Source organism: Pundamilia nyererei, unplaced genomic scaffold (genome assembly GCF_000239375.1).
Source record: "Pundamilia nyererei isolate P.nyererei 1_Seehausen unplaced genomic scaffold, PunNye1.0 scaffold00186, whole genome shotgun sequence".
Taxonomy (NCBI): Eukaryota; Metazoa; Chordata; class Actinopteri; order Cichliformes; family Cichlidae; genus Pundamilia; species Pundamilia nyererei.
Window position 1 is genome coordinate 1,011,230 of NW_005187587.1, and position 17,694 is coordinate 1,028,923.

The window sequence follows — 17,694 nt, forward strand, 5'->3', positions numbered from 1 at the left end:
TAAATTGATTTGCATGTCTCCCACAGATTGACTATGTTCCACTGTGGGACACAGATTACAATCAATAAATCAATCAGTCAGTTACAGATACTCCTGATATCAGCTTGTCCACTAGACACCGGTCCAGAGAATCAATTTCTCCCATTCCAACCTCTCAACCACCATGAGCCAACTGCTGAAGGACATCAGGGACAAAATTGCAGACATGCACAACTGTTGTAGTGATTGTAAAAGATCAGTCACCCTCGCGATCGGGAGCTCCATGCAAGATCTGGCCTCACAGGGTGAGGTTGAGCATGAGAAAGGTGGTGGATTGGGATAAATTGCTGTGGTCAAACTGAGCTCTTTGGCATCAACTTGACCCGCTGTGTTTGGAGGAGGAGAAATGTTGAGTATGACCCAAAGAACACCACCCTCACAGTCAAGCACGGAGGTGGAAACATTATGCTTTTGTTTTCTGGGGCCACGTACTGCAACAGCCGGAACACTGAAGATGAGTCATGGATGGGCCATCCAGCATGACAATACCCCAAAACATACTGCCAGTGCAACAAAGGAGTGGCTAAAGAAGAAGCACAATCAGATCACGAGTGGCCTCGCCAGCCTCCAGACGCCAAACAGACGAAAATCTGTGGCTGGAGCTAAAGCTTCGAGTTGCCAAGTGGCAGCCAAGAAACCTAATTTATAGACACTTCTGGGAGTTTCTGTAAAGTTGAGTGAGAATCCCTTCAAACCTGTTGACCAGCTACAAGAAACATCTTACCATCTTGCCAAAAAGGGTTTCTCCATCAAGTACTAAGTGATGTTTTGCTGGCAGCTCAAATGCTTATTCCACTCAATGACATGCAAATCAATTTCAAACTTTTATGTAATGTGTTTTTTTTCTGGATTTCTGGTTGATGCACTGTCTCTGTCTATTAATATGAAACTTTCATAAAGACGAGACACTGTTCATTTCTCTGTGAGCGAGCAAACTTATAAATTCAGCAGAAGATCAAGTGATTATTTCTCCCACTGTATGTGCAAGCACTGCTCTAAACACTGTTTAAATATTTCTACTCTTGATGCTGTAACGACAGCAGATATCCTTAATATGGTCAACTAAGGCTCTGGCTGCAAGCACAGAAGCCCCACCCACCCGCCGTTTAAACCTTGTGTTTGCACAGGAGAACCAATCTGAAGAAAGGAGCTAAGAAAGCTTGCTTCAAACAGTGGATGAACTGAGGGGCCTGATCAGAACAGTGCAAGATAAATAAATCATGCAAAATTAATCCAGTAGAGTCCAAGAATAAAAATCTAGAGCTACAGGGAGCATAATAAGTCTTTTCCAGAAGGTTTCTCAGTAACCAGATAGCATGGAGGTGGAAGCCCTGAAAACAGCTCTCAGTGCTAAGCAAATGTGTTTCAGTGACTCCTTTTCATCCTTCATGAAAGGAAAGGAGCTAATGCTGCTGCTCAGTTTGAAGCGATGCTCTATCTGACGGTTAAAAACAAAACAGTGATCAACACGGCTTACAGGCTGTGAGAAAAATACTGGTGTATTTCCTCTTTTATAACTAGTTAAAATGCTCACATGTTTTAAACCCTTAAAAATATGCTGAAAACTACTAATCTTATGCTTCTGCGCTAAAATCTGCTCGTCACAAAGCCGGCGTCTACAGGAGAAAGGAGCGAGGAGAAAGAGCGAGTCAGCTAAAAATTGTAAAGGTCAGCGGTTCAATACCTGACTGCATTAATGTGCATTTTGAACCCCGAGTATGGATATTAGGTTTAAAGGCATACATGGGATGGATGAGATTTGTAGTAAGAAACCAGTACCAGTACTTAAAAACATTTAGAAAGCTGCACTGTAACACACAGGTTGCAGAGAAACCCAGGTAGTATTAGTAATGCGCTCGTTTTGAGTGTTGCTCTATAATCCAGCTTTTAGGATTATCATTAATTATCTTGACTTCAGTCACGGATGCTAAAAGCCTTATTAAAGAAGCAACCTGGATTATCTCTGCAGAAACGAGAGAAAATATGAGTTGGCAGAAAAACAAGCCTTTAATTAGCAGTATTAATGTTAACTGTATTTCTTTTTAAAAATAAAGCCTTGGTAATAAACTGATGTCTTTATAAATGCTCCTTTACATCTTTCATTGTTGCCCATAACAACCTACGTGTCTGATGACAGAAATTTCGGTCCTTATAAGCTTACATGGTAAACAGATAGAGCCTTTCTACTCTACTGAGCACTCAAAGCTCTTTATACAACTTGCCTCAGTTACCCATTCTCTCCCATTTATGCAAACCCTTCCTTATGTAAGTTCTTTTTATCTAACATTTACACAACTGGGATTACTATCTTGTCCGAGGATATTTGGCATGCAGACTTCCGATTAGCAGATGACCTGCTACAGCGACCCATGTATGGGCAGCTTCTTCTGGAATGCATGAAAGTTACCACTGTTGCAAAGCTGCGTTGAGAAAGATAATGGAGCACTTTAGGAAGACGCTCAAAATCTGCAACTGCATTCAGAGTTTTGTGAAACCTCGGGTTACCTGTACGTCCTCTAGCCTGCGAGGGTCTCCTCTGAACTCAGGAAAGTTCTTGCGAATGTCGGCCGTGCGAATCTTTTCCACCAGCAAGTCCGTCTTGTTGAGGAAGAGGATGATGGACACGTTCAGGAAGAGCTTGTTGTTGACGATGGTCTCGAAGATGTTCATACTCTCGACCAGACGGTTTGTCCTGCGGTCCTCCATCAAGACCTGGAATCACATTGGCTCAACATTATTCTTTGTCTACTTTTATTTTTTTCAGGTCTTATCTGCGTGCCAATTAAGGGTTCAGTCGTCATCATATGACCGCTGACTTGAACTCGAGCCACGACTGTGGGAACAATGAAGTTTCCTCAGCGCACCACAAAGAGAGCTTTGTGTTTACCGCAAATGTTGTGTGTCTCTCTGATGTTTCTTGTGCATTTCGCAATCCCAATAGTCAAGAGACTCGTCTGCCAAACGCTCCGACTGCATCAGCATTTCATAATTGGGCTGATAATGTGGGGGTTTTTTTTTGTGTGTGCACGTACCTGGTCGTACTCCGACGACGAGGCCATGAAGAGTATCGAGGTTATCCCGTCGAAGCACTGAAACCACTTCTGCCTCTGGGACCGCTGCCCTCCAACATCCACCATCTTAAAGGGAATCTTTTTGATGACAAAGTCGTGCTCGACAATCCCTTTAGTCGCCTTCCTCGCAAACAAAATGTCTTGCTTGCTGGGAATATAGCTCTGAAAAAGGATATGAGAACATTGTCTTGCAAAGTAAAAAGTACAGAGTGTGCTTCAGATTTAACCAGTCACTATGACTCACCAGTTGTCCAATACGATCCAAGTTATCCAAGAAGTATTTGACCGACTCACTCTGCAGACGAGAAGGAAAGAATCCATTACAGCCGCGACACAGACCTGAGTCATCTTATACGCATTAAGCAAACTTAAAAGACTTAAAATAATCAAATTATGGCTCTTGATCACATTATCGGAACGATTTCATTTCTTGTATTTCTTCCTTCTTTAATTCTCATTTCCATGGAAGCTGTCGTATTGTGGTTATTAATTTAACAAGACATCAATCGTTGCAACAAAGGACAGAAACCATGTGAACGACCACAATCACATTAGTCCCATCACATCTGTGCAGCTCGCAGCTTGATCACATCTAGTTATCGTGTCACACAGAACCTGTCACGAGTCCGCAGCTCTTCAAAGCTCAAGATGACATTCAAGCTGCACTGATCCACATTTTCCAATCAACAAAGGATCAAACAGTGACTTTTAATGTGAAAAATCGCGGTTACAAACCCGCAGAGAATATAAACCCGAGGTGCGGCTCACCACAGGTTTTGGCTTCTTTCGGCTCATTGTGCTGGTGTGACAGCCCCGTGTTGTGATCTAAAGATCAGCCGTTAGAGAGAAAAACAGTTTTCTATAGAGGCCCACAATCACACCCCCACAGTTTTAACGCTGTTCTGACATCGCGTTTATCGAGTTTGTGGCAGAAACGACTCGGATTTGCCCTGATGATCATTTTAGAGTAAACATTAGCATGCCAGATACATTTAACTAGACATATATGAACGTGGGAAACAATAAGGTTGTAGTTATATTCCCATCATGACTTATCTGTGCATGCTTCACATCGTGACCCCTATGCAAATATGCGTTTTAAATATCTCTTTGTTTTCGACTTCGTCTCTGTAAAGCACTCTGAACGACCTTGTTTCTGAACACAGCTGTTTGATTTGACTGCACCAATTTTCCAGCTGGAGCAGAGAGCTATTTTCACATTTACTAAACTTACAGTGAATAATCTGCCTAACGGCAAACAGCAGCCAGACAAAGTTAAACACAGAGATATTTCACTTTGCGTTTCAGGACACAATAAAAATAATCTGCTCCCTACCAGGTCTTAAAATTCAACAACATCCTGATAGATAGTTACACTTTGTTACTATATATTCATTAAAAAAATGTGTGTGAAAAGCCAAGTACATCCTTACTCCTTATAATGGTAATTAGCAACCAGGTGCACTTGATTAACTGATCATCAGCAAGTGTAAACACAGCAATTAGGTGTTTGTTAGCACAACGCCAAGGAGGAAAGCCTTTACCGATGATCTTAAAGAAGTTAATTGTTTCAATGTGGGAAGGACTATAAAGCCATTTTAAAGTAACTTTAATCCCATCACTCTGCAGGGAGAAAGATTATTGACAAATGGAAAACAGTCAAGACAGACGCCAATCTTTGCAGGGGTGGAAGGTCCAAAAAACTGAAAAGCCACATCTCAGGCTCTGGAGGCCTCAGTTAGCATGTTAAATGTTAAAGTTCATGACAGTACAATCAGAAAAACACTGAACAGGCATGACTTGTTTGGAATGGCTGCAAGGAGAAAGACACTCTGAAAAGATCACGGCAGCGCAGCTTTGCAAAACTGCATCTGAAGAACTCAGAGATCTGGAACGCTGTTCTTTAGACAGATGACAACAAGGCAGATGATGTTTAGAAATAATGCACAATGCCACTAAAGACAGTATATCAACGCAAACGCCTCACGACAGCTGTCAGCACGGTGATGGAGGGGTGATGATTTGGGCTTGTTTTGCAGCCACATAACCTGGGCACTCACCTAGTCCCTGAGTGTATCATGACCTCCTCTGTGTACCAAAGTATTCTAGAGTCTAATGTGAGGCCATCTGTCTGACAAGATAAAGCTTTGTCTAAATTGGTTCATCCAATATGTCAATGAGCCCAAGCACAGCAGCAAATCAGAGGAGCTGAAAAAGAAAAGAATGAAGGTGCTGTAACGGACAAGTCAAAGTCCAGCCCTGTCTGAGGCTGTATTTACATCATTTTAAGACTTGTGCTGGCTATGGTACACAGATGGTGTCCTTTCTTTTTACCATGACTGTATACAGACCAGAAATACTCGCACAAATGAGAGATTATAACAGACAACGCACTGCACAAAAGGTAGGCTGTGGCGTCACAAGGCGACCCTGTGATGAATAAATCTGGTCTCACGTGGGCACGTATCAAAACACAACCTGACTTCCACACACAGCCGATTTACACGGAGAAGGGAAATGAAACCGAGGATAAGAAAATGTGATGAACGTGACTTAATTCACAGGAATAAGGAAACACAATAAGATGACCCATGCGTCACGCTGTACAGTTTCACCATGTTCCAGTCTATAGAAAGAACATGATTCGAATCATTTCATATCCTCTGCAAACATCCACCGAATCAGTCATCAGGGAAGTACCTAAAAATTACCACAGTGTCTGCGCTGAACACACAAAACTTAATTTGGTGGAATATCCCAGTGTGCTATCAACTCTTTCACTTTAGATCACACAAGATTATCCAAGATCTTTGCCGACTCTTTCTGAATGCATATAGCACAGCTGAAGTTTTTGGATGTAGCTTTCCTGATACTTCAGACAGCGGTTGGTTCCTTTCATGTTTGCTAGCTTCGAAACTCAATTAGACAACTGTTGAAACTTGAGATGTGTAGTCCATTACTATGAGCACCATGTGTGCTTTTTTGTCACTGCTCCACCATCCACTGTTGTATAGTAATGTGGTTTAAGCGCACACCGATCTTCACTGCAATGGATCGCACAGCTCACTCAGGTTTTAAGAGGCTGCTAATTGATTTTCATGCTGCTTGGAAATGAATGGAGACCAGCGGGTGCCTGCAGCAGAGGAAAAAGGTTTATTTGGTTTCTCTACAGCACGGGAGCTTGATCTTCAGAGTGTCGTGCTATTCTCATGTGCTGTAAATGGGCTGAAAGCAAGCAGGAATAATAGGTATATGCATTTCAAACTGGAATCAGGCTGATTCCCAACAAAAGTTTAAAAATGAACCTTTCTCTTCCTCCCTCAGGAAACAGCTGTGCGTGTGAAAACAGGAGAGGAGAGGGGGAGGGAGGGATTAGCGAGTCAGACAGAACTCAAAGTTTCAAAGTCAGTTTAGCACTTGCATCACACGCACACACTACAATATAACATTATTCCTCTGTAATGCCGTGCTGACAGCAGCTTTTTCCAGATGTTTCGGTTTCTTTCAAACTGATCAACGAGCAACAGTTACAAAAAAACTCCAAAAAACAACTCTTACTCTTCATGTTGGCCCTGACATGCCCCATAACAACCAGGAAACGTGACCTCTGAGTGGGTGAGATGTGAACCGGTGACCCCGCTGCTGACCTACGGTGTCATTGGCAATAGGAAACACAAAGCCGGGGGGCTCTGATTGGTTCAGCCGGACACGAACGGCAGGGGAGGCTGGTTGGAGGGAAAAGCAGGGAGAGGGGAATTCCCAGAGATGAAGGGATACGCAGACACACCAGACAGACACAGACACGCACGTGAGTGTGCGCCCGCAGACGCAATGACACGCACGCACACGCGCTCAAGCACAGATCGTTTCCACAGGCGCTTCAACTGCCATCAGCACAAATGAAACAGTCCGATCATTCATGCGGTCAAAGCTTCAGACTGAATTTATTTTATTAGATCAAGGATGGATTTTAGTGCCTGGTAATGCAGAGCTGTAAATGAATAAAATATAGCTCTGGGCGTGCATGTGGGCGTGAGCACGTATGTGTGCGAGCGTGCATGTATGTGAGCCCGTGTGTGAGTGTGCATTTGTGTGTGTTTTGAGTAAGGCAGGAGGAATGTCTCCATTCATGGTGTGAATGGGCAGATTAGAGGCTTTATTCCAGCAAAGACCTGAATAAGCTCCTGTTCTGTGTGTGTGTGTGTCTGTATGTGTGTGTGTGTGTGTGTGTGTGTGTGTGTGTGTGCACAGGTATATGTGTCACTGAGTGTGGGACTAAGTGCAGTGCTACTGTGGGTCAGTCCTTTCAATTCAAATAATAATAAATACTATTTTTTATTAACTAATGAATAATTTTAAAATTTAAAATGTCCACTGACCTTTCCAGAGTGTCATTTTATGACACCACATAGGTACATTTTTATTTATTTATTAACAAAGAATGAATCAACACTATTACACTTCATGCCCAAAAGCTTTGAATGACACACCATGAATCCAGTTCTTGAGGCAGGCAGACTGGCACAGTCATCGATGTGCTTGGTGAGTCAGGCGGAGAAGTTGTTGTGTGCCTCATGCAGCGATGATACGGGATTTTTAAGACCGATATTTAGTCCTGTAAAAATCAGATATCTTGATACATTGGCCAATATTTTTTCCTTTTAGAGACACAAAACATAAAAAGACATCGCCTTCATTTATATGTCCATTTGTTCACACTCTCCCGACTCTGCTTAGTCTCTATATTACTATTTTGTCTATTATTGCAGGGTCTTCACCGTACTTAAGGCGACTCGTGTTATGATTTGATGCTAAATAAACACAACTGAATTGAATAGATCAGCTGGTTGTTTGTTGCAAACTGCCCTCTAGTGGACAATGTATGCAACATCACCACTGGTATCACGATTGTAGGGTGTTTCTCCCCTGTCCTCGTTACTTTTTAATTGTCATTTTTCCAAAATTTAAATGTCAATACAGATTAATCAACAAGTAGCTAATGCTGGCTAGTCGGGCTTTAATCTCCAGAGCGTTGAAACGAATCAATAAATTAATAAAACTGAGTGCCAAAAACTGCAGTTCCTTAAGTGGCCACTTGAGGCTGGCTCCAAAAATGAGCTGTTCCCCAGAGACCAACGACACATCTGAAACAAGCAATTTTACAGGGAAGAATTTTTATGTACGTGACCTGTTAAACTGAATTACACCTTAAAGTTTTGTTATCTGTGTTATGTATACCTGCACAATCTGAGGATGTTTGCTGCTGTTAGCTAAAACTGTGCCTGCTGTCGACAGCAGCTTCAAAACTGGAGTTGACCATCTTTTCTTTTCAGTCTATGCTTATTTCAGACAAAGAACTGTTCACAAATTGTTATCTATTAAATTTACAGTATTGCACACAGCAAACTGCTACATTTAAAAAGTGTAAATTTTGCTTGTCAACCTGTGCATGATAAACACGCAGGCTGGGTGTGACAGAAGTCAAATGCAGCATCATCAATTTTAAAAGGGTGAGAAGTAGGGATTCCTACTTTTCTAATACTGAGGGGGAAGCAGTTTCAGTTTGGATTTAAATTAAATCCAGAAAACTTTACAAAACCTCATCAATGTGGCAAATCAATGAATCTAAACCAAGTGTTTCAGCTGTAATGCTCAATGTGATCTATATTTCTGAGCTGAGTTCAAGAAATCTGTAGAAAAAAAAGCGTTATTTCAGTTCACTTTTCTCCAGATTTGTCTGGAATAGAAACTGTTGCCGATACTCTTCAACACAGCTGTGCTCAGCTTCAGCTCAGGTTTCCTGTTCAGGGAGGGATTATGTTTGAAATCTATCAGTCTAAAACATGCACTCACTAGCTGGTGCAGATCCACCACTATCTTATTTGCAATCCCTGCTCTGGGGATATTTTATGTTTCTTCCTATCAAGGCAGGGATATGCATTATAGATAAAATGGGGTACCACAGACACACTATACACAATGTTAAACCTCAGCAAGGCCCAAGTCATCGATGAAATGTGTGTGTGTGCAGCGTCGCACGCGTTTGTCCGTTTATAGCCTCTTTACACCTTTGTGAGACTTCAAAGTCCTCTGAACGGTGCAAAGTCTAAACCTACGCTGACGACAGCAGCCACCACTTACTGTCACTCCTCGAGCTACAGCCTTGTTTTCCTCGAGCAGGGGAGGTTCGATGTTTATGTCCTGTATCAAACTGCGTGTTATCTGGGTGTGGTGGGAAAACAGAAAAGCCTACAAGTAAACAAACTCCTTGCCTGTGCTTGCTTTGGGTTTGTTTTTCCCCTCACTATCTCCCCTTTTCCTTCGCTCCATTTTCACTGTGGGAGACTCCCCATCTCAACGCTCATCTCTTTCCACTCCCTTTCTCTCTTCCTCTCATCGGACTCTCCTCCCTCTCCCCCGTCTGCTCGCGGCCCAGCTCGGGCCCAGTTGTGCCTGGGAAAAGCTGATTGCGGTGTCCCCGGAAAACCTCTCCAAGAGCGGCAAGAAAGTGGAGGCGGAGAGTATCTAACTCAGCACATTTACTCCACAGCAGACATTTTGGTTTCTTGCTGTCGAGAATAAGGCTGCTGTTGCTCCATGTTTTGTCCGAAAAGTGAACAGAAAAAGAAAACCAGCACTTTTTTAGGTAGTGTTTAACTTCCTTTATCCTCGATTGGGCCCCAAGCACATGCACATAAATCATTTAAAAAAGAGATGACAAATATAAAGTTAAGTTTGACATCCCTGACTTAAACTATTTTACATCATGGGCCACTTTGATGTTAGGTGGGTCGGGCCAGTGAAAATCCCCTTTCTTCCAGTGTCTAACCACACATTTAATCCCTGAGAAAACGTGTGCAGTTTGGCAGGTTTATTCAGGCCCCTGCGCCTTATATTTCACGCTCTTGGTCTAAGTAATCTCAAAAACAACTGGGCACTGTAGTACAAGTTAGATGTGTTGGGAACTTACTGCTTGAATTTGGTGCATTGGTAATAACTGAATGCAGCAGGACAGTGAATCAGGGATTGCCCAATATTAAATAGAAATACAGTGTTCATGGGCTCACTGGTTAAAATGTTTTAGCTCTACTAGCAGCATGGATGAGATCTGCAGTGTTGCTCAATTCCAATAGTCCAAACTAGATGATTTCAGACAGTGAATTGCTGGAGAGATGAAAGGAATCAAAAAATAGAGTTTAAGTTGTAGATCGGCACGGTAGCTCTGATATGCAGTTCACATTCATTCGTGCTTTAATACCAGTAGCAATTGACAGCAAATAGTGTCGTATTATGGGTCACTGCTGAATCATCCACTGACATTGAACATCTAGAAAGCCACAAATGCCTGTTATTTTTATTTATTATTACTTTTTTTACCACAGCACTTCACTTTGCAAGGCTGGATGTACTTCATCACGCCACACACGCCACAGACTGCCATGTATAATACATGTAATGCACGATTTTTACACTCCATTTATACTTTGCAGTAAGAAAATGCTGTGATTTTAGTCGCGAGTCTGCAGAAGCTTGTTATCAGAAGCGTCGGCTCTTTGAAGAAGCTCTGGAATGAGCTGACGGCTATTTTTGGTATCAGCTTGTAGCTCCTCACTAAACTCACAGCATTTCCTGTTTACCTGTGACCTCTGGAGTATGATGAGGGCCCTGTGAAGTGAAGCAATCTGATTTCATCAGGAAAGAAAAACACATTTTTTTCCCCCCTTTAAATTTACAACTTTAACCCCTTAACGCCTCGAGTATCATATTTCATACATTCAGTTTTTGTGAATTTTTGACACTTCTGCATCATCAGTGTGATTTCTTTTCCACCCAAAAAACTAAATTAATTAATTTTTAAGTCATACATTGTAAAAAAAAAAAGCCAGATGTAGCAAATATGATACAAATTAAAACTCATATATGCAAATTAAAGGGTTTTTAATTTCACCCAGTCTCACACACATTCAGCCTCTGTTTCTATACCAAAACATTCACGCACACAGTCATCCTCCGATTGGGTGAAACTCTGGGTATTGAGCCACTAGACAACCCGCTGTACCTCCCGAGCCACAATAATGATGTCAGTGGGACAGAATTTAAACATGGAGGCTAAACTACTGTTTTACATCATAACCTACACAAGCGTTCCCTTTACACCTGCGGCACACATCTGCTAGAATTGCTTCAAACTCAGTCTGGACCCATGCAGAAGAAAAGGAGTGTTGTGCAGCGCGTTCGCTACACAGCCAGCAGGTGTTTAATGCATTGCTGTTTTTGGTTTCTTTACGGAATTTGCTGACAATCAGAAAAACACTGACTTTCACCAGCTTTACTCCACTTTAAAGCAAATCAAGAGCTGAACCGAAGCACTCAGTCCACTTAGCCCACACAGACTGTACATCATTCACAACACTGGAACAGCAGCGATTTAAATAGCTGTCTTGAGGTGACGAGCAGATTGCGCGTGTTTCAGAGTCAGTGTAGATTGATACGTTTGAACAAGTCTGCTGATAGAGTGGCACCAGGCCACGAGCATCAAAAACGCCTCTAAATGCGAGTCCTATGCGTGCTGGCCTTTAGAGAGAACGATGCCTGCAGGCCTGTGTGCGGCTGTAACACACTAACTTTATCACGCAGCAACTCCAGATAAGACAAAGCGGTCTGACCCAGAGCTGTACATCTCAAGCACGCGCACACAGTTTGTTGAGTGTGAGACAGCGGAGACAGAGACGTAAGCACCTTCTATGTGACTCCAGCTTGTTTTGTCACCGATAAAAGCGTAACAAGGTTAAAGGTCGTCCTCACAGCCCCGAGCAGACAGTAAAGCTGCTGCGTCACTTTCAATAAAGTCCAAATAAAACTAGCTGTTACAGCCAATGCACGGAGCACAGACAGCGAGCCCAGCTGGTGATGCCGATGCCGTGAGACATTCCCTCTGTTGACAATATGGTTAGCGATCATTCATGACATTCTGCTCAACCATTGAGTGTCATTGACAAGCTGTCCGGCCCTTCACAGCATATCTGTAGACGTTTATTGGACAAATGGTTTCTCTAGCCGGTCTGTTTCTCACAAAATGTTCTTTAAAATATAGCAAGTGGCTGTTGAAAGGAGTCTATTTGTTTTTGTTCCTGCGAGACGGGAGAATAAAAGATGAACTTGGAAAAAAAAAAAGCAAAGGCTGCTCGGGCTAAAGACAGCAGAAAAAATATCTGCCAGACGTGACTCATCTTAGGAAGTTTCATATGAGTTTTGAGCGTTTCACTTATTTTTAAAAGCTTATCTGGTTCACTGTTATGATGCCTTCTGATGATGATTTTGTGGATGTAAAACCTTAGGAAGAGAGACAAAGATGATGATAAAAAGGTCCTCCATCACTTTCACTGTAATAACTTGCATATCTTCTGTGCACTCGTGGTGAGTGGTCGTTGCCTATAAAGAAAACATTTCTTGTGCAACCCACTGGTGTTGATCTGTGTGTGTTTAATGTTCTGCACGTTGTTAAAAGGGAGAAGAACTGCTCTGCTGTCTGTGAGGAGTTTCACGTTTGTGTTTGCTGGATGTAATTCAGGAGAAGAGACTCCACAGAGTGCACTTCAGTGGCTCCATTTACAGTCAAGAGGAAAATAATTACATCTTTGCAACGTCTCCAAAACCAAAAAAAAATGAAAGCGAGCGAGCGAGAGAGATAAGGAAGTTATGCGAAAAGACAATAAATACTTTGGCTTCACTCGGTGCAGTACTAAACAGTTAACTGCAGCTTCTTTTTCAGCTGGCAGGTATAAACATTTCTAATGTGATCCGGTTGCTCTCTCGGATGTTTTGAGCACATCAGCGACTATTAGATCAGAGAAAACAGGCTGAGGTAAATCAGTTACCATGCAAATATCTCCTGCTCTCCACATCAATATGACTACAGAAGTGGAATACAAGGCTACAGTGCAAAGTTTTTTTCTTCTTCTTTGCAATATTACTCAGTCAGACCGCTAAGAGCAGAGGAAACGGAAACAGGACAAGAGCATGATTAGTAATGAGTAGCAGTTCTTTTGTGTTTGCTGTAAATGTTGTTTGCCATCATATTGAAACGTAAAAATGCAATTCTAAATTTAAATGCGGACACGCATGAAATCATCAGGTCAGCCAGTGACTATACCCAAATCAGAGAGTGAACTGAGAGGTGCTTTTTTTGCTGAATGGGAGATTTAACATTTAGTAAGGATTTTATTTAGAAATGTAGTTGTTTACGGATCCTGGGATTTGGTCAGGAAATCAAACACGAGGAGCTACCTGCGGTTGCAACCCCTCCCAAGAAGGGGCAGATATACCAGATATATCAGGCTAACTACTCAGTGCAGCAGAAAGGCTCAGGAATGCTTCAAAGAACATGAAAAAGAGCCCCGGGAGTTGACCTTGACAACCAGCTTGACAATTTCGGAGATTCGATTCAGTTCAATTCAATTTTATTTATATAGTGCGACATCACAACAGCAATCGCATCAAGGTGCTTCATATTGAAAGGTAAAGACAATCAAATGAGCCCGTGAGCAAGCACATGGCGACAGTGGGGAGAAAAAACTCTTTCTTAACAGGAAGAAACCACAAGAAGGATGAGGCGCAGGGAGGCGCGGCCATGTGCCACGAATGGTTGGGGGTGAGGGGGACAATGGAGAGCCAGAAATGAATAATAACTAATGGTTAAATGCAGAGTGCAGATAAAAAGGTGAATGATAAAAACTATGCGTTTTCTCAGAAAGGAAAGTTTTAGGCCTGATCTTAGTAGTAGAGAGGCTGTCCAAACTGTGAGCTGGTGACAGCTGAAGGCTATGCCTCCCATTCTACTTTTAAATATCCACGAACTACAAATCACACATGAGACGATAATGATCCCCGTCCCAACTATCCCAATGCAAGTGAGCATCTACACAATGCAACAGGAAAAATGTGATCCAGGAAGGCCAAAGGATCCACTGCTCACATCCCGCTGCTCAGGACCACAGAGGACGTGTCCAAGCTCCAGCAGGTCAGCTGCGTCAACAGTGTACGGAAATCAACACTATTAGACCCGTGGCTTTGCGGTGGCTGATCGGTGTTTATAGTTTATGGAAAAGTTAAAGCCTGTTAATTAAATGCATTCTCACCCAAGAGAGCTGAAGATGATGAACTGGGCTAAAAAGCAAAAAGGGAAACTAATATATCTGAGCTGGACAATGTACTGCATTATTACGGCTTTATCGTTTTTGTATTTTATTGCATTGCTATGCAGTATACACACACACTACAAGTTTACAACAAGCTTTAGTAAAACAACAGCCCCTCTTTCTCTCTCGTGCTCTCTCTTAGCATCTCCCTTACTCTTACAAAATCATTATAAACAATGTGACAATTTCAGCCTCAGAAGCCAGCGGCACCTTCAAGAAGAAAGGCACACCATTACAACAACCTTTTAAACACGTCTCCCACCGATTCTGGGGGTTACCGCGGCTTTAACCCGGATAATCATCTTCCCGAGGTGTCTACCAGGAAATTCGTGCTCGAGTTTTGCAGTTAAAAGCAATGATTTGTTTTGCTCTCGATAAAGCAAAATAACATGTACATCCTTCAGTTTGAGAACTGAGATCTGGACACAATGCATTCGAATGCCGTCTTGGACTCTGGAGGATTATTTAGAAGCCAAGTTATCATAATTTCATTGTTCAGCTCACCAACCCCTTTTTGTCACACCGCCAAGTACAATGCAAGAATGAACGTTCCCCGTATTGCGTTACATTTAAAACATGCGTCGGACACATTACTGTTACATTCTTCCAATATGAGAGCGGGTTACATCAGTTCACATACAACCAGTTACATCAAAGTAGCTCTTAAATTAGCGGTAGCTGTTTGTGTCAGAGCTGTTCCAGTTATTATTTTGAAATATCCTTTTCTTAATCTGACCCTCATGCATCAAGCTGCGATATTGAGGTTTCATGGAAGCCAGATGAAAGCCAAGAGAACACTAATGAAATCAAACCATTAGTGTTGCAATTCCTGGTAATATTTTGTTAAGCTCAGGAACTGAAGAGACCAAACTCCAGAGCTGTAGATATTCAAAGAAATGTTCACTTTGGATGTTAGATATCAAAGATACGCCCTCAAAAGTCATTTAAGCTGCTTCTTTAACAGAAAGCTCAGACGTTATTTTACTTGACATTTTGTTTGGCCAAAGCTTAAAGCCAGTTTATCTGGTTTAAACAACAAAAAACCCAGACTACACTGTGTCAGAGATTTCAGTATATTCATATATTTCTTTACATAATACCACATAAATCATGTTAAGTATTATAAGGTGGGAAGTGTACAGAAGAAACTAGAAAATAACACTAATGAAGAACTGGACATTGTAGAGTGCCGTGGGAAAGTATCTGCCCACTTCCAGATTTCTTATTTTTTTTCCTATTAGTCACACTTCAATGTTTCAGATCATCAAACACATGTTCATTTTAGCCAAAGATAACCCGAGGAAATATAAAATGCTGTTTTTAAAACATGATTTCATGATTTTCGGATATTCTTCTTCGGGATTTTCTGGTAAAAAGCAGAATTCGTGTTTCCATCACTTACAGCAAGTCGTCCTGAAGCAGCAAAGCAGCCCCAGACCGTCACACTACCACCACCATGTTTGACTGTAGCTATGATGATGTTTTTATGACCTGCTGTGTTAGTTTTACAGCACATGTAACAGGACACAAAAGGTTCAGCTTTTGTCTCGTCAGTCCACAGAGTGTTTTCCCAATAGAACCGTGAACTCTGACCTTAATTGACTCATATGAAGCACGCAGTTCTTTAGACATCGTTATTGGCTCTTGTGTGACCTGATGGATGAGTCATCTATGCACTCTCACTTCAGTAGGCTAGTGACTCCTGGTTAGGTTCACCACTGCTCCAAATTTTCTCGCTGTAGTCACTGGAGTCCCAAAGCCTCAGACTTTGTGATGGACAGATGTCAGTGACTTTACTTCACTTTGTCCGGCGGATTCTATTTAAGTGATTTTTAAAAATTCAACGGGTCTGGCAGTTATCAGACCTGGATGTCAATAATGAAACTCAACTTTCAAAAACTGTGTCTAATCACTGGGGTGGGGGAGGTTACTTTTTCACACAGGGCCAAGTAGGTTTGGGTCGCTACTTTCCTTTCATAATATGAAATCATCATTTAAAAATCCCGCCAGTGCTACCTGTAACAGGGCGGCCCTTAGCGGCTGGAAACACAGTGAGATGGACCAAGGCAAGTGTAGTGGAACAAAAAGTACTTATTTGCTATACAGCTCTCCTTACAACAATTCACTCGTCGAGCTTCTTCACAGCACAATCAACCCTCTAATGACAACTGGCAGCCTTAAATATGTTCAGCTGTCACAGACTAAACCATTCTTCCACTCTCAGGTAAATTCTTAAATCCCAACCTTCCACCACAGTATACAATATATCAATTAGAATAAATAAATACATATCACGTTTTCATATTAATACATATTTCACACTTTAATTTTACACCAAACCCAATATTCTAAAAAAAAACCAAAAACCCAAGCACGAAAAGATTCACCACACTCGCTTTACCAATGATCTTTCCCGGAAAGGTGAGTAATCATATCTTACAGACACTTTTTTGCACCACTTTTATCCCTAGATTTCACACACACACACATTTGCATTAGTTTTCCTTACTGGTAAACCTTAATCTCAATCACCATTCTTCTCTCCTGACAGACAACCACCACATTCCTTGATGATGAGCAGCAGTGCTGGATCTGAAACAAGGCTACCAACCGATTTTAAAATTCCCAATAAATAGTCAATAAATATTTAAACTTATTGTGTGCAAATGTTTTACTGTGCAAATCCATGCTTAAAGTGCAATGCTAAAAAAAAAGGGCTTGATAAGGTGATTTTAATAAAGTTGAAGGTGTGCTCTAAAGTGCTATACAGATAATATAATATAAATAAATGTAGTAAGGAGTCCTCTTCCTTATACTACCCTTTATCCAGTAGACACACCTATGGTATCAATTTCAAAATCCTACATTGTCTTATTTTCAGAAAGCTTACTCTAACCTTGAGGTCAGAAGAAAAGATTTTTAGTAGATGCACCTATAACATCAATTTGAAGCTCCTACGTCGCCTTGTTGAAGAGTTATCGCTCCTAACTTAGGTGCCGACGCTGCCCGCCTGCATTTTGTATTTGCTCGGGTCATCTTTGTCTAATATTAAAATTTGCTTGATGATCTGAAACATATAAGTGTGACAACAATTAACGAATCTGGAAGGGGACAAATACTTTTTACAGCACTGTAAGTATCACTGACAGAAACACGAGCATCTTCAGTTCACACTCATAGGCCTCTGATATGTGTAAAGGTTGGAAGCTTCTGCCTTAGACTGCTGAACGAGTAGGTTAAAACATTTTGAACCTTTGCTCTTCTTTTTCTATTGACTGGGTTTACAAAAGACAACAAACACTTTTTGAGTGAAATGCCCTTTTAAACGGTTACAAAGAGTTTGCGTCTATATACATTGTTTTTCTTTAAGTCTACAAAATCCCAAA

General features: G+C 41.6%; 1 protein-coding gene across 1 annotated transcript in view; it reads right to left on the reverse strand.

Annotated features, from left to right (window-relative positions):
• Positions 1-17,694, reverse strand: part of gna12a (guanine nucleotide binding protein (G protein) alpha 12a) — a 30,289-nt gene that overhangs the window by 5,905 nt on the left and 6,690 nt on the right. The window contains exons 3-5 of the mRNA XM_005746994.2: positions 3,355-3,405; positions 3,072-3,272; positions 2,545-2,751 (exon numbers count right to left, since the gene is read on the reverse strand). Of these exons, the coding sequence (XP_005747051.1) occupies positions 2,545-2,751; positions 3,072-3,272; positions 3,355-3,405 (459 nt within the window). The remainder of the gene's footprint in view (positions 1-2,544; positions 2,752-3,071; positions 3,273-3,354; positions 3,406-17,694) is intronic.